The sequence below is a fragment of the Gallus gallus genome, chromosome 3 (assembly GCF_016699485.2).
Source record: "Gallus gallus isolate bGalGal1 chromosome 3, bGalGal1.mat.broiler.GRCg7b, whole genome shotgun sequence".
NCBI lineage: Eukaryota > Metazoa > Chordata > Aves > Galliformes > Phasianidae > Gallus > Gallus gallus.
This window is the reverse complement of record NC_052534.1, coordinates 23,618,371-23,636,164: the sequence shown is the minus strand read 5'-3', so window position 1 is coordinate 23,636,164 and position 17,794 is coordinate 23,618,371. Positions and strand designations below refer to the sequence as shown.

Below are 17,794 nucleotides of genomic sequence, written 5' to 3'. Positions count from 1 at the left end.
TCATTTTTTCTATATATACGTATAGATAGATGGATAGATAGATCTAGATAGTTCTATATATCTAGATAGATGTACATATACAGAGACAGAGAGAGAGATCTCCTAAATCTTTTTAAAGATTTGAAGTATGCTGAATTCCCTACCCGTGACCATTTCACAGACCTAATTCACTCAATTTTCCCAAATATTGTTTAAAAAAGGTTTGAAACTTTTTCAGGTTACTAAAAAAAAATAAAAATGACTGAAGTTCCTAAATATTTTCTTATGAAGGCATTTTAGCTTATTAGACAGAACCTGTATCTACATCACAAAATGCAACCTTTGTAAGCTGCGGTGTTGCCCAAAAAAGCCAACCTCTCACCTAACTAAAGATCTCAAAATATGCATCAGTCAGGAAAGTTTTCAACATTCGGAAAGGAAAAGTAACAATCAATCACTTGTAAGAGAAAATGTCATTAGAAAAGTTCAAGCAAATCATATACTTGAGACTCCTCTGGACACACACATTGGAGTAATCAGTCTCTGAACAGGAACTTCCATTTCATCAGAAATCCCTGTCTTTCAGACCTCATTTTTAAACAAACCCAGGTAGAAATGTTGAAGCACCAGCATGTTCAGTCATATAAACATTCCGTCCATAAATATCCAAATATTTTGTTTATGTACATCATATTTTTTAAACAGAACACTGATATTTCAGAAACAAAACATTTAAATTGATTTGACATTTAAATACATCTGCTGTGTGAGCTGCATGAAGATCCAGTCCAGCAATTTTACACTATGTGCAATCCTCCACAATGAAATAAACATCTCATAAGACAATTTAGCTGTGCAGATCGGTCAGAAGGAAAGCATCATGTACTGAGAAAGCATCCACAGAGAAAATTAAACGCTAAGAACAATGATTATAAGAATTACTACCTGTAAAACACAGAGGCATTCTAAAGAGGCTTATCGGGTCAGATAGAAATTACATCTTTATGTTCTCACATGAAAACAGCAAGGGAGTCTTAATATGGAAAGCACAGCAGAACACACCCTGGTGCTTCTACTGACTTCACAGCAGTGCTAGCATACCGGAGAGAAAGAGGACCATCAGCAAGTCCTTTGTGCTGAAGTGCTGACGAAATGGCAATCTATACCTCACAGAGGAGTTACAAAATATTCTTTCACTTTTTCAGATTGAATGATGCCAAGAGAACTAACATTTCTTTTGCTTATTTTTTAGATTCCTTTAAAAAAGGAATTGAAGATTCCTGTTTCAAAAAAATCAAAGTCAAAACTTACATTTGCAGTAAAATAACTTTCTTTGTCATCATTCCCTTCCCCCACACAGAAAAGAGAAAGAAGTGTGGGAAAGTTTAGTGAGGCTTACTTTAAGTTCTACATTTCTATACATTGCACATAGAAGAACTGAAAAGACTGTGATGACACTGGAGGTGGACTATCATAAGGAGGTCAACAATAATTCTAAAGCGTGTGCAGAAGTACTTAAATCACCCTACTAAATCATTATCAAAAGAACTCTTCACCCCATCATTTACCTGCCCACAAAACATGGCATTGGATCACGATTTTAAAGAGATGCACTGAGATAAACTACAGAAAGGAGACTTATGACACACACAATGCTGAAAACTCATTCATAACCGAGCTGTTATTTAACAGCATATTATATATCATTAGCTACAATGTAACAGAGAAGTCTAGTGTATCAGTGGTTGACCAAATGGCAGCTCCCACAGACAGCTAAGCCTATGACAAAAGTAAGAGTTGCTCCCTGTTACCATCACTTCCCTGCTTCTCTGAAAAAAAAAAACAAAACCAGCGAGGTGATATTTTGTTAATATCTAGTTCCTACAGATGCACATCATAGCTATTCTGCAATGTGCAGTGATTTGCACTCTCTCGGAATACACTTTCATCTTTACAATAGACCTTTTAGACGTGTTTATGCCTGACCCAAGTCAAATCAAATTGCCATCAATGCTCTAAAGCTTAAAACGACTTATACCCACTATGCACTTTTGATATAAAAATGAAATACAGTTATATATTTCAGATTTTTTTTTAAAGCATTGAAATTGAGAGTTCCCCTCATTTTAAGTACAGTTTAAGACCCCAAGAAACAACCACTAGAAACAGGGCCAATATCAGATAACAATAAGAATCTAACAGGATATTAATTAAGGCTTAATATAAATATACATTACTCATGCCAAAGAAATTTGAAGTGCAAAGAGTGAACAGGCTGTGATAGAATGAGAAAATGCCCGTGCAGTCTACTTACTAGCATGCTTATCTGCAAGCATTATGAGGCTGTTGGAAATATCTCTTCTCCTATAGAAGCACACCACTTTCGCTTCCACATTTCCATTAGCAGTCTACGAAAGATAAATTAAATCAGAATGTGTCCCTGTTCAGCTGAGTAACAGACTGCACGTCCCCCACTTGCATCTTTTCCCTGTATTAAGCCGTTCTTACATGAACAGCCAGACTGAGATAGAATTGCAGGAATTGCTTCCTGATGTGGGCTAATCAATTTCACATCAATTTACAGTATTGATTATAACTATTTACTCATACGGTAACACATATTACTCAGCTACTAAGGGACGTAACACCAATATCATGTTAACATAAGAATACCTAAAAAGCAGTAGAATCTTGTGAAGACTTAAATATATACATATATACAATCTAGTTATAGACTGAAATGCGTATATCAACAAGTGTGTTTTAAAATTAACTTCAGCTTACAAGATAAATTAGCCAAATATATATATACATACATATATATATATACATACATATATATATCATCCCTACTTACATCATGATAAGCATTTTGCTCATTAACTTTTTACATAACAGCTTATTAGTAATTAATAATACTGCTTGATGGAATAATATAAAAAAATTACACTGCTTTATTATTTTTAAAAGTCACAATAGTATAAGAACTAAGAAATATTCATGCTTTTCCCACACACTGAAAAAGCTCCATACCCTATATAAAAATACATTCAGGATAAAGACAGAGAATACAGTGTCAATTTCAATTCACAAGCCTCCATTCAAAGCCAGAAAAAAAGCAACGTAAGAAACATCCACAGGAGCTGTGTATTGTTACTGGATCACTGAAAAGTCTCACTGACACCTACAAGCTCTTTACATAGGTATCCAGAAGCAGACACATTACATTATTGCTATCACTCCAGATGGATTCGGTGTCTCACCATGAAAAGAATTAAATTTAGTAACTTCCTCAATCATCCACATGATTGGTTTGGGAATTTTTTTTCATTTTTTTACAGCAGGGAACTCCTGTTCACTGAGAACGATAAACTGGGCGTCTCCTCAGATAACAGGGTGGAATTGCAACTTATCACACAGCAGTATTTTCATAACTGAAATACAAACAACCACATAACAAATCTCAAGGAAGTAAAAAAAAGATTCAGAAATTTCTACCAACTGAAACCTCTTGGGATGTTTAAGTCACCCTCAGCTTTGGAAAAGTGCACTGACAGTTGCTGAAAACTAAGCAGAAACCTTGGATGTTTGCGTACCTTGTTCAGCTCTTCAATTCTCCTAATGAGGTACGGATTGCTGGAGGAATTTTCAAAATAAACATAATCTGCAATGAAAAAAAAAAAAAGAAATGAAAGATATCGTATTATTTCAAAAATAATACAGCTAAAAATATATATTTTTATAAATAAAATATTTTTTTTTGTGCAAAAGCTTTTCTGAAGCTAGAGTGACCTCCAGGTGACCTGCAGAGGTCCTTCCCAACCTCAACCATTCTGTCATTAAGGCAGATTTAAGAAGATAGGCCTTAGTGAGTTTCTAGATTACAGAAATATTACCCGTGTAACATATGTAACCTCACATTCATTATCACATGCTGCAGTAACACAGTTGTCCAGATGAGTAACGTGCATTTTGTGATACTTGGTTTTGTTGTCATCTCTGCTCAGTAACACGTCAGCTACATTCAACAGTAATAGAGCCTCAAGTCATGAACTTCTTCTGTGCCAAAATCTCTTCTAGACCATTAGAGTATTCTCACAGACTATATGGAAATTTGCCCATATCCTAAAAGTTACTCCCAAGTAGCATGCAAACAAAAAACTTGACACACAAAACATTTCCTTCTATAGGTTTCTCAAAACTTGCGTCAAATGAAAAAGTAGCCATCAAATGAGAGTCACACGCTGCGCTCAGTATCTGACTTTTGCATGATGTGTCTCACAAGTTTTATTTAAAAAGAACAGGGAGTGAGGGGAACCATAAGGACGTATAAAACCTTTTGCAACGCTTTGACGTGAGGTAAAGCCAAGCAGAGCCTCAGGTAGCTCAAACAGCACTGAAGGAAAAGTAAGATCTCTGGTTATCACTCACCCTTAAGATTACAACAATAACAAAATAAAAACAAAAACCAAACAAGCAGACAAACAAAAAACAGGGACTCAATGACCTAAGAAACAAACCCAACCAAGATGTCAACAGCACTGCTCGGGTAGGGATTACTGCGATGAGTAAAGGCTGATGGGATTACAGCCTCAACGCCCAGATGACGGAGTGTGCAGAAGGGCGAGCTGTAGGTATGTCAGCACACCTTGAAACTGACACAGAAAGAGACTGAAGAGATGGGTGGGAGGGCACGGCTCCCTGTTAGCATCGTGCTTGGCACGGAGCAGGAGCCGGGAGTGAAAAGGGAACTTCTGTGCTACACCTGAGCGGCAGCACCGGAACAGAGCCACGTTCATTCCACGGCGGGGGAGAAGGGGGGTAAAAAGTTATCAGAGTCAATTTCGACAGGTTGGGGGTGGGAAATCCAGTGTTTGTTTTGCTCCCAAGCGACTCCTCGCTCCCGCCGTATGCTAAGCGGCCATCTACCAGCGACCCAGGCGGGCCGGCAGATCCCTCCATCTAGCCGTGCGGATGCGTAATTCATCTCCAGGAGATGCGGGGAGGCGCGCAGGAACTCGGAGGGCTCCGAAGCGCAGCCCGCGGCGCAGCGCCCACGGACAGCCCCGTGCTCCCTGCCCGCACCACACCGCCCGGGCCCGCCAGGCCGCAGCAGGGCCGGGCCCGGCCGTGCCAGAGGGCCGGGGGCGCAGCGCCCGCCAGGCCGCCCGAGCCCGCACGGCCACCGCGAGAGGCGCGAAGGGCGGCCATGCCCGGCCCGGGAAGAAGCCGGCGGCGCCGCTCCCCCTTTCCTTCCTTCCCCGTGGAGGGCGGCGCTGCCCTTGTGCCGCTCGGCGCGGGGCGGCCTCCCACCCTGCGCGCGGGGCTGCGGGGAGGAACCTGCGTCCTCCGCTTCCCCCCGGGCCGAGCTCGGGTGCCCCGCTCGAGGCCGCGGCGCCGCGGAAGGAAGGAGGGGGGAACCGGGGAGCCCCTTCTCAGCCCGGAGGTTCGGAAGCCCTGCGGGGCGCGGAGCCGCGGTCGCCGTGCGGACGCTGCCCCGCCGCCACCTACCTCCCACTCGGTACATGTTGGCCGCCATGTCTGCGCTCTGCGCCCTCCTCCCGCTGCCGGGCCGGGCTGGGCGAGGAGGGAGCGGCTCCCGCGGCCCCCCCGCCCCGCTCTCGCCCCCACCCTGCGCCAGCCCTCCCCGCCCGGGCACAGGACGCAGCGCCGCGCCTCGAGGGGCCGCCGCTTCCGGAGCCGCCCGGCGGGGAAGGGGTTAAAAACCGCCCCTACCGCCTCCCCCCTCAGCGCGCACACCGACCCTGGGTCGGGCGTGCGGCTCGGCCGCAGCCAGCCGAGTCCTCGGGGGTGCGGCCGCAGGTGGGGCTTCTTCCTGAGGGGTCGGCGTGCCGCGGCCGAGCGCCCTTGCCGCATCGTGACTGCTCGTGCCCCGCTCGGGCCTTTGTTCCCTGCAGCCGAGCGGCTTCAGTCTCCCCGTGGGCAGCTACTTGCGGCAGCTGGGGGAAAGTTTGGCACACGTGTGCGCGCAGCACCTGTTGATGATCGATTGGGAGAGGGTTTGTTTCCCTACAAAGAGCGGATGCGACCCAGGAGCACGCTTTGTGGCTTCTCAAGCTATCTGCTGTGCTCGGCGAGGGGCAGCAGAAAGCATCCTCGAGAGGACAAAGATAGATCCCGCAGCACCGCAGAGTAACGAAGAGCTGAAGGAGCTGCTTGCAAATCACCTCATGAGGGGGGTGCCTGAAAAACATCGGTATTGATGTTGCAGGAAGGCACCTCCTCGTGTTTGTACACAGTCTGCACCACCACAAACCATCTACATACTTTATGGCCAATTTTACGCTGCTCCCTTCGAGGAGAAGGGCTTTTTATCATTTCTCTTGCAGGGATGGTGGGGATTTGTTATGCGTTTCACACCCCAGATTTTTCTGCATGCATCTTGAGTGGTACCAAGCAAGATTTTCAGTTCATCCTGGGAGAAAAAATGAGTTCCCCAGTGTTCCAAGTGATCTCTCCTCACTTCTTCCCTTTCCATGAATCTGAGCCGATAAGATGAAGGCTTCTTTTACTGCATACTTAACTTTCTGAAATAGTGCTTTGAGTGAAACAGACGGCAGCACTGCTGAATGATGTGCACCTGGTGCACAAAACATGCAGTCAGGTGGTCCTCTTTAATAAACAGCAACAAACTCAGGCATTGAAATGAAAGATCTGGTATCATCCTCTATTTTGTCTCCTGACAGGAACATCTGTGAGAGATGACAGTAAGCCCTCGGGAGGCTGCAGCTCTATCCAGCTGGTTCCCCCCCAGACACAACAGCACTACCGCGCCACGGACCCAAATAAAAGTGGCTAGAAGTTAGGTGGGGGGTTATTTTCACTCCTGGGGTTTACTGCCTGGTTAGTGAAACAGAAGTTAAACGTTGAAGGCAGGAGAATAGTAAAAGCAAACAGTTGGCCTGTCGCGGTTGTTATCAATTAAACAAAATGCCTTCGAGCTCCTTCCCTCAGTTGAAGCCTGTGCTGCGACACGAGAGGAATTTCCCACGCTCTGAAGCTCACCATGTCCTCACCCAGCAAGGAGTGGATTTCAGTGGAAGCAGACTCTCCCTCCCATGATCTGAAGGCATGGGTTAAACATGAGGAAGACAGCTCCTGAAGTTACAGAATTTGCCTTTCCAAAATCATGAGTGAACAAACAGCCCAGGAATTCCCACAGTCCTGAGCTGCTCCTCCAGGACGACAGCCTGAAAGCAGCAAGATAAAACCTTATTTACAGCTGCCTGACTAAGGCATGCGTAACAGCCCAAATAAATAAAGAATGCCATTTATATACCTTAGCACTGAATCCCTGGGCCTGATTTTTCACACTAAGACAACTCTTACAGTCACTGGCTGCATGACCCAGTGTTGTGCAGTGGCCTGGTTTTGCATGGCTCAGAGTTGCTGCTTCAAGCTGGGGAAGGCAAAGGCACTCCTTGCTGTGCTTGGGCACCGAACTGCAGCATCGTCAGTATATATTATTCTGTTGAAACAAACAGAAAAGCTTGAACATAGTTTATTTTCTGTGCTATCCCAGAATAGGAAAAAAGAAAGTTGTTTAAACATCTTCACTTTTCTAAATTAAATATAATGGAAAACTTGATTGCCCTCTTGTTTCAAGGACAACATTGCTTAGGAAAAAAATAAAACATGCAAGATTTTTACCTCAACCTGGTAAATGAACTTCACTTAGTTGCAAACTATGCAGCTTTTGAACAACTCACATCCTATTTTGTGTCCAGATAACTTCATTTTGAAGGTTCCAATCCAGTATCTTTTCTATAAATCTAAAACAAACAAGCTGAAACAACAATAAAAAAGCAAGAAAGCAAACAAGTGGCCAAACAAAACAAAACCAACACATATGAAACTTGCTTGCAGAACACACCAGTGATGAAGGCTAATCTTCCTACTAAACTAAACTGACAGTTCAGAGGTCTAAAATAAAATACGTTGATTAAAGTGTTCATAACACTGAAGTATTTTTTGACCTTACGTGTAGGAACATCATACTGAAATCAACGAAAACAGTAAAGAACTGTTTGTACCTTAATGAAAATTGCTCAGCTTCTTGTAGAGCTTTAATGGAGACACATCCTCACGTTGACTCAAAAGAAGGGGAAAGGCCTTTAGTGTTTCCCATCCTTAAGTCATACTTACAGGTCTAAGTCAAAGCCCCTCAAACGCTGAGTTTTGCTTTGGCGACAGAAGAAACATCAAGCAGAGGATTTATTCATTTGTGCTGAGGGAAAGTGGCTGCCTTGTTGCTACATCTTTGCTTCAATGAGTAAGCAGGCTGTAGGTGAGTACCCATACAGAGTTAAAGAACATTACATTATTATCATTCCTTATCAGCCTAAGCTTCTACTCACAAGGGGAGTAATTCATTGCCACAGAGGACTCGGGTAGTTCACAGGCTTCTCCATGAATCAAACATTATATGTAGCATATACAAAATCACTTTCATCTAGCATGGAAAAACGTGCCTGTTGGTACAGTTTCAAGTCTGGCAGACTGGGTTATCTTGCAAAATCTCATAAATGATTTTCTAGCGGAAGCATAATTCCTATTGCTATCACTTATTTAGTCACAGAAGAAATACATTTTCCTATATTAATATTCATGAATGTATTTATAAAAGCTTTAGATAATTTCCATTGTACAGAAGGTTTGGGGAAGATTTTTAAATTTACAGGAATATAGAATTCACTGTTTATTGTCAAAATCAAAAATTGTGGTTACCTTAACTGAAGTATAAACTAGGTTCATTTTGTTCCAGATGCTTCCATCTCAGCTTCTTTATAAATCAGCAAAGAATAAAAAAAAAGCCCACCCCAAACCCTCTCACAAAATAAAATCTTCTCTTGACATCAGAAATAATGTGGGTTTTTGTTTTTTTTTATCAGCACTATGAATCACATCTCTCCAGAGACAGACAACTAAATATAATGTCACTATTTTCATTAAATATGATTTAAACTATAGAATAAAGTTAATTGCTGAATTATCAGTAGACTGCAGATTTAGAAGCTCGATCCAAATCTTAAGTCCTAAGTCCAAGTCCTAAGAATGCCATTAAATCAGTGTGTAGAGAAAAGTGGTGCTTATGCTGGCAACAAGATATTATTTGAGTGGGCATTGAACAGATATATTGGTAATGGTTTTCCACTAAGCATCACAGAGTTACGTAGATAGATGGTATAGGCTGCCATATGGCACTGCTTTGAAGCAATGTATAATCTTATTTCCCATAAATCATACAATTAAATTAAGGAGATTTTGTGGGGGGGAAAAAAAAAAAAAGTCGGACCTTGTATCAGTCTTCACATTCTGACTGCATTTGCTATAATGAAAACCATTCTATCACAAATGGGAATGCAACCATTGGTTTGAGAAAGGGATATTAAAGTGTGGATTGTCATGAATCTGTAAGAAACTACTATTAATGACCATATACTCCTAAAGACTGTATGTTCAAGAAATGCATTTATTCCACTCCGCATAACTCTCATAGGTTTTGCTCTCATAACAGGCTTATCTCTCACAGGTTTTGCTAGTAAACTCAGGAATAAAGATCTTGTTTAGTAATCAGATAAAAGAATAGAGAAAAAAAAAAGAAAAAAAAAAGGAAATTTGCCCACCTAGAGATTTAGTTGGCAGCTGCCAATATATTTTGCAGCTCACATCCTAACGGAGAAAAAGCCTACAGCTCTAGGATTCAGTCTGGTAACCCATTTTGTTTGCTAGCTTTACAGAAGACTCGAGTGCACATCTGGCTTCTCTTAGAGTCACTGTGAGTTTCAGTGGCTGACTTCATTAGGACTAAGATGAGAGCTATTGTACACCTGCGTTAGTTTTGATGTAAGTGCAGCTGAGAATCAAGAGTAGTTGGAAGCACATTGGTGTGTTGCTCTCACAGGCAGTACTCCTAAATGAAGCCATTTTGGCCTTAAACATAATTGTTCCAGATAGAGATTAAACACGCTGCACTGGATTTACTCTTTCTTTCTCCCCTTCCCTCAATTGATCTATTTTTCATGCTAAACACCTGCTAAAATGCTGTCAAAGGTGCTTAATGACACAGATTTAAGTAGAGTACAGTACATTCGTCTGAGCAGAATTAATTTAAGTCAGGAACTCAGCATCTGTTCAGTTCAGTTTGTCCGGGGACTGAGTGATTACAGGCAAGTACCACCCAAATACAACGTATTGATCAAAGGTAGTCTCTCCGTGCCTCACTATGCCTCCAACCACTGCTGTATGTTTCCATTATGGAAGGGTTTGACCTAAAATTCTCAGTACTGTTCCTATTTCAGCTTGGAAAAAATCAGAATAATTGCTTTATGCAGGTCAGTATGGTGACCCAACAATTGCTTGCTGCTCTGTTGGTACAAGAAACATCAGTTCTGAAATGGGTGGGTGAATTTCAGGGACATTTTATCTCTGGTGCAATACACATACACCTTCCTCTTCGGTCACTGGAACTGTGCCCGCTCACACACAGTGAATTTACCTTTGTTATCAAGTGATGTTTATTTCTAAAAATAAGTAGTGCCACAGAGGAGGTCAGTTTGTCTGCCTGGTTCACAGGCCGCTGACTTGATGACCTGCATCCCCACTCGCTGCGTGTGCTGAGGAGCAGCAGCGCCCCCCAGGACTGTGGCAGCACTGTGATTTCTCTAAGAGACTGTGGTTGCTTTTAGGCTGGTGACGATCACATACCTGGCTGAAGTCAGCAAAGTGCATGCAGCGTTTTCTCAGGAAGACACAAAACATACCTTTGGGCAGCAAGAGAGCTGGAGGCAGCCGAGGTCACCAAGCCAGGCATGAGGTGGTGACACAAGAAATATTGCAGGATGAGAGGCTACAAGAGGCTCCTGAGGTGCAAAGCTGGTGTGCTGTTTTGTTTATTTGCTTTAAATCAGCTCTGTATTATGCCTGGCAAGAATAAATAAACAGTTTGAAAACACTGTGCCCCATAGCACACAATGGCAGAATGAGAAAATGGTTACAGTGAGAATGTGCCTGCTATTTCTCTGTTGCTTGCCAGGGAACAGGAGATCTTACATATTTCATAAATAGGAATATAACCAGGAGTGTAACTTTGGATGTTATACCAACTTGTATGTCCTGCAAGTTCTGTAATTAAAATTATCTGCTTGTGCTGAGCAGGCACAAGAATAGCCAGATTTGTTTCAAATAGGCACAAAGTAAGTACAAGTGAACAAGTGACCACCCTCTGAAGCATCCACATCCAGTGAAAATCTCCTGATCATTGCAGTTGAGTCTCTTTTCTTTGTATGGAAGACAGATACCAATTCTACCGTCTGATACCCCACACCCATGCTCAGTCCATCAAGTTTTACTCTTCTCCTTGGCAGAGTGAAGATGTTTAGCTCTGCAATCTTCAGCACCATTTAGCAGATGAGCCTGCAAATACATGTTAACCTCCACAACTAGACTGTCTTGCACCTTGAATCTTGGTTACTGTAAGGAATAGAAATCCATAAAATCTAGATAACCTAGATGAACAGTCTGTGAATACCTGAGTTTTAATGTTCTACAGTATGGCCTAGAATACCAAGCAACATTTTACATGCTTACAAACAAATAACTCCTATCATTTATATTTCAATATAAACAACAACAAAAAGCAAGGTACACCAGCTCCACTGGGATGCAAAAGTACAGCATATGGCTGAGATAACTGAGCCCAAACTGAATGCTTCCACTCCTGTCTTCCTCAAAGCTACCCAACCAACTACTCTGAAACAGGGAATTGGCAATGAGGAGAATTTCTAGGGGGAATCTCAAATTCTTGCTTTCAAGAAGAACATGGCCAAAGAAGTGCCTTTTGCAAAATGCTCTTTGAAATAACCCAGATTCCCTGATCCAATGGCTCTGCAATAGAAAACATTTCACGATCTGTCCTACAAGTGCTGCTTTGGGAAAGGACTCAGAAGTTCCAAACAGACAAACAAACAATAAAGACTGTAGAAAGGAGCCTTGAGCTCACATGCATTACAGCATGTTTGGTTTCTTATTCTTGCAAATACAAGAATAAGCTGTACTAACTACCTTTTATGCTGACACAGCTGTGTTCCACTGAGGAGTCTGTAAAAGTTTTCAAACGAATGCATATCAACAGCAATGATAAAAAAAAAAAAATACAAATCCCACACTGCACAAATCAAACCAAATGCAAGAACTAGACAATAAGTGTTTGGGACTATTCTCAATGAAACCAGTTCCTGAATTTCACTTGAGTAACGACTAGTAGTGAGTTCAAAGTACAAATATCTATGTATGCAAAATGCCCAATGACATAAGAGAGAAGATCATTACAGTTTATGGTGCTGAAGCACATATATTCTGTGACAGAAGAGGCCAACTCATGGGTGTTGCCCAGATCTGCTTCCAAAAGTTCTGGTCATCCTCTCAAAAGAAGACTTAAAACCTTTGAGGCCCAGCTGGGTCTGTAGCTGAGTAGCGGTCAACACCCAAACCCATCCCTGTAGGTCTCAGTTCAAACAGGTGTTGACTGCCATCTGCTTTCATTAATGTCAGCCAGAGATGCATAACATGAAGTATAGGCCTTAACCTTTGCATTGCTGAAGAGGTTCTGGTAATAACTATTCATAACATCAGCTCCCTACAACCTTCTCCATGAAGAGAGTTCAAAATAGTGGAGCATGAGAGGGAGGGGACAATTACAATATTAATTTCCTAGTCATAGAACTGTCAACCCTTCCAGAATATTACATTATTAATGAATATTTTAAGATTACATGTTCTGATGGGGTTCTTTTCTGTCAGTTTTCCTACATTTTGTGATGGGGAAGGTTATTTATGATTGTTCAATGAATATCTTACTCGGAACACAAGTCATGTGTTCATCTATCAACCTTTTCTGTTTAGAAAACAAAATAACAAATAATTCAATCTAGCCTCATGATCTGTTGTGATGGGAGAAGCAGGAGAAGGTGTTTGTGCAGGTGTGTAGTGTTGCCTCCTATAGGATGGTATGTGAATGCCAAGGAGTTCACACTACTAAACCTGAAGTTTTACCATGACTTCAACAAGCTTAATGAAATCCATAGAGCACAGAATATCTTTCTGGTTCTTTTCTTAAAACTTTTAGAGGAAGTCGTTATTTAAAGGTGACCAGTCATTTTTTAAAGGGCTTTTATATATGCAGTTTTCCTCATTCACCCACATGTAAAAAGAAGCAAGTGAAAGTATCAATTTAAAGAAGAGGGGCTTAAACTATGTATATACTTTTAAACGGGAGAAACTGTGCTGCTGAGCAGCTTCCTTATTCACCTACAGCTTTCTGTCTGTTGAGCACTGAAAGCAGTATTTGATTCTTTATCAGTTCTCAACAAATTCAAGTCCATTTCTGAAGGAAGTGCACAGTTCAAGCACTTTGTTGTTCAGCAGTGAGCTGTTTCCTAAAAGCCCTGGGAAAGCCTCATCACACTGCCAGAACTATTTCCCCACCACAGAGGACAGAAGTAACTTGACTTTTTCACGATTTTTCTGGAATAGAGTATTAAATTGAAATTCACCTTGTCTGCTGTTCTTAACACCAAAGGGTAGTGTTGCTATTTCAGACACATCAGTCTTGCAATCCCCTCTGTGTGCAAAATTTCTGGGCCCAGAGAACCCATCATGTCACCGTTCATAACTTTAAATTTTTCTCCATTGCTATTTCCATTACCAGCCTCTATTCCAAGGTTTATAACTTGGCAGCAATAGTTTGCGCTAGGCTGAAATTTGTCCTGCGAAGTTTAAGGAAACCCAGGAACTCTTCTCTTCTCCTTTCACTATAGAATTATTTCTTTGGTTGTAGGAAACAGAGAAGATTGCTTTTCTGTCAACAAAATACCCAAAGAGTCTAATGTCTGCAAACAACTGCACCAAGGAGTTTGTCTATGAGAAATAATTGTTTTGTTACTCAAAATAGCTGTCTCTTGTGTTAGTTGACCTAAATGGCCACATCTTTTTACAGTGCAGATTCTTTTCCATGGAATTTCTTACTACAAGCTATAAAAAAATACTTTAATACATTGAATATTGGAGTACTAGACAGACTATCATTACTAGTGATGAAAATATATTATATTATTTGCCTACAGAGACTTAGAAATACTGGGTCATAACTAACTCTCAGTCATACCACTGTAAATTCAGTCTAAGAGATTGTTAAAAGAATAAAAATCAACAGCACAAGCAGACAATCTGATTATATCTTTGGCAGTGCTGAGTATTTTTTTCACATTCTGTTAAGTCATTGAAATATTGAATTCAAGAGACAAGGAGACTGAAAGGAATATTTAACAATTAATCTGTGGAAATAATGAGACAGAGCACCAGGCTGCGGCACATCGCTTGGTCCTGCTGGGACCCAGCCATGGCAACTGTATGCGTCTTTGGTTGGAGGGAGCTCTCCCCAGGCACAGCCCTGAAGGCACCGCATCTCTGTCTAAATGGGAAACTGCAGCCCCTCAGTGCTCTGCAGGCTGAGCAGGGAACTCCTCCCGTTACACAGAGGCACAAAAGAGGAAGAGGAAGAACTCATCGCTTCTTGGGTAGGACAGCCACAAAAAGGCTCCCTGTTTTTGTACCTCTTTCTTTAAAGCAAACAAATGAAAAATAAAACATTTTCCTTCCCCATTCTTTTTCTCTTTGGGAGAAGGAATAATTTTTACTAGACAAATTAAAAACAAAAACACAGCAATGTGAATTACTGAATTAAACGGATCTCAAAACTAAAGGTATAACAAGAGGAAAGAACTCAAACAAACAAGGCACTGCAAACGTGAGATGTACGTTCCCAGTGCGAGGTCTGTTTGGCAGCACAAATGCTTAAACAGATGACATTTCTAAAAAAGAGAGAAGAAATAGGAGTCGCATTTAAGCCTGATGAGGAAAAAAAACCCCAACATACTGATGATCCGACCACAATGTTCTTCAGAAAATTAAGGAAGAAAAATGATCTTAAGGTCACGCGTTGCAACCTCGAGCATGAGGCCACGGCAAATAATAATAATAATTAAAAGAAGCCCAAATCCCCCAAAAGAAAGAAGCTCCTCCAGCTTCTGAATCACACCATGGGAATGCTGCAGTTCCCAGGCAGAGAGATCTGCCACAGAAACTTGTTCCTGCAATTTCCCACCTTTCAGAACCAGGGCAATATTGTATTCACTGAAGTGCAACACTGCACAGAATGTCTCATTACATGGTGTTGAGCTTTTCCAAAGGACACGTAGAAATTTCTTCCTATTACATTTTTGTGAATGCTGATACGTTCCGTCCTGTTTGTGCAATAGACCCTTCCACCCTCTGCCCTACTCCCCGCTATCCCTCCAAAAAAACCACCACAAACTCATGGCTACCAAAGGTAGGCCTCATTTAGAATCTGAAGCAAGCCCTTTGTTTCATTCCAGCTCTTGCAATTGAAAGGCCCATAAACCTGCCTGGCACCTAACACACAAAAGCTGAATTGTACTGAACGTTTACCAAAGATCTTTATCAGAGTAAATTTGCATAGCTCTGCAGACTGCAGTACCGATCTGCTTCTTAGCCATTATTTCTAAGCCAGGCAAGATTTGTTTTGCTATCAAGACTATGAAATTTTGTTTAGGCTCCACATTCAGGCTGGAGTCAGCCCTAAACTGATGGCAAAGTTGGGGTGCAAGCCCCTCCAACCTCAGCTGTTAGAGTTTGTCCCAGCAAGGAGCTGGAAAATTAGGGGCCACAAATGCTGCAGCTCTCCGTGCTGCAGGGACACTGGCAGAAGAGTCAGAGTGGCACTGGCCACTGCAGCAGCATGAGTGACACACTTGGGGTTTGCGTGACACAACCACTTCTGAGAGCACACACCCCATGGTGGTGAAGGAACGTGTGTCCTCCAGCTGCAATTTCATTATGGGCTTGGCATGCATTGTAGAGAAATATCTGTCTACCTTCTTCTCTTAATCCCACTCCTCACTCCCCAAGGGGAGAGCAGGGAGTCCATCTTCCTTTTCTGTCATTAGCAGGAAAAGGATTAATGAACGTGTTACAACTTTCTAAGAAGTGTGACCTCAATGAACCTAAAGCACAGGGACAGGCCTGCCTGCATGTAGGTGGGTCGACAGTTGCCAATAGAGAAACAGAAGAGTGTTGAAAGAGGCAAAAATGTACTTAAAAATACATGAAATCACTAATTGCACAGAATGAAGCTATGGTAACTTAATCTGGAGGAGAGCATTGCATACAGATTGTACACAGATGAATATTTCTGAGGTGCAAAAAGAAAAGAAAATATTTTCTCATGTGGTTGGTTTAATCTCAAAAGCTTCTCAGCTGTTCCGATCACTTTTTAGACAGAGAGAGTTAACAATCTACTTTATAGTCCTGATGGATTTTGCTGCAAGTATTCATACCTGATCCACAACGCCTGTTGCTATATCCTGAAGTCACTCTTGACAGAAGTCATGAAGAATGGCCTACCACCACAAAAGGGTAGATGTAGCACCTGTGGTGAGGTGATGGGTTGATGGCTGGGCTAGATGATCTTAGAGGTCCTTTTAAACCTTAATGACTCCATGATTCTATGAACGGAGAAGAAAACTGAGATTCATTCTGGCTGCAAGGAACATTCCTAGCTGTACAATGGAGATGTTGGGATGATCACTCCCAGGGCATGACTGAAGAAGGAATCATTTGATATATGGAGTGAAAAGTTAGTGCTCCTAGAAGCAGATGTTAACTCATGCCTGGGGTGCAGCAGTGAACTCAGGGAACATCCGTGTAATTTGCTTGGATGTTGAGAAAGATTATGTCAGCACAGGGGGAGGACTGTGCACAATTGCTTACAAGCATCTGGGGATAACACAGCCTCCTTGCCAGACGCAGAGTACTGTCCAACACATTAAAGGTAAGTCAGATGAGTTGCAGAAAATACTGAGGGATCTTTGGCTTCTATCAGCACAGCAATGAGAGACAAACTTCCATTCAACATCCTATGGGCAAACTCAGGCTGGAGAAGCTTTATTGGCTTCCCTGTGGCTGTAATGGAGCTATGCTCCAGTTGTTCCTGAGGCTCTTACAATGCAAAGGATTTAACACTTCAGTGCACTGCAGAATCAGGTCTGCCAATGTCCTGAGAAAGGATATGAACATACCGAATCCTCCAGCGCTGCCACAGCCTCAGGAAAGGAGGATTTTTATAAGGAGGTCAGGTCTCCTCACTAAGAAGCAAACAGATCTCTTTATGAACAGAACAAAAGACACTGCTGTTTTATGAACTTGAACTGGATACGTATTTGACTCCAGTGTCAGTACGTTAGGAACACGAGCATCTTCTTTAGGTTTAAAATAGCTACACAAACATTTTTCACTGCATGCAAACATGACAATTTTTATAAATTGTAGTCAACAAAAAGGCTTTCTGGAATTTTTGGAAGAGCGTGTAGGATTAGACAAAAAGATGAACTGTTCTTCTTCCAAATAAAAATCTGCACACGAATTGTTGAAGTGATTCCATTTTGTGTCCTCAAGTGTAACAGTAGCAGGGGTTCTAAGTCCCATCTCCTTCCCCTATGAGCTTAAATACCTGAAATGGAAAATTACACTATTTCTCACTGAGGAACGAAACATGTTACCCAGTATTTTCAGAAACCTCTCCTTGGAATATTTTTTCACAAATCTGGTAGGACTCTACTTACGGGGCACTAACTCGCTCTGGTTGAGTCTCTCCTCATTAGCCCTCGGTGCTCATCACCCACCAATGAATGAGCAGATAGGGATCCTGTGCCGCCTC

At 42.0% G+C, this 17,794-nt stretch overlaps 2 protein-coding genes across 5 annotated transcripts in view; one reads left to right on the top strand and one right to left on the bottom strand.

Annotated features, from left to right (window-relative positions):
• The window catches only part of MTA3 (metastasis associated 1 family member 3), a 116,252-nt gene extending 110,334 nt beyond the window's left edge, over positions 1–5,918 (bottom strand). For 2 of the 3 annotated variants that reach the window (XM_040697577.2, XM_015283840.4), the window contains exons 1-3: positions 5,491–5,548; positions 3,576–3,643; positions 2,294–2,387 (exon numbers count right to left, since the gene is read on the bottom strand). In XM_040697577.2, coding sequence (XP_040553511.1) covers positions 2,294–2,387; positions 3,576–3,643; positions 5,491–5,518 — 190 coding nt within the window. In that variant the 5' untranslated portion in view covers positions 5,519–5,548. Of the gene's footprint in view, positions 1–2,293; positions 2,388–3,575; positions 3,644–5,490; positions 5,549–5,743 lie in introns of those variants that run through there. The other variant, XM_015283839.4, reaches the window with a different exon arrangement.
• LOC107052935 (translation initiation factor IF-2-like) lies at positions 4,577–7,283 on the top strand. 2 transcript variants are annotated; one of them, XR_006939015.1, is made up of 2 exons: positions 4,577–4,613; positions 6,687–7,283. XR_006939015.1 is itself a non-coding variant. In XM_025149030.3 (2 exons), the coding sequence occupies exons 1-2, from the start codon at positions 4,976–4,978 to the stop codon at positions 6,696–6,698; spliced, it is 537 nt and encodes a 178-aa protein (XP_025004798.2). In that variant the 5' UTR covers positions 4,577–4,975; the 3' UTR covers positions 6,699–7,283. The 2 variants fall into 2 exon arrangements, 1 of the variants encoding a protein (XP_025004798.2); XM_025149030.3 differs by having other exon boundaries at positions 4,577–5,500.
• Positions 7,284–17,794: the final 10,511 nt, after the last annotated feature.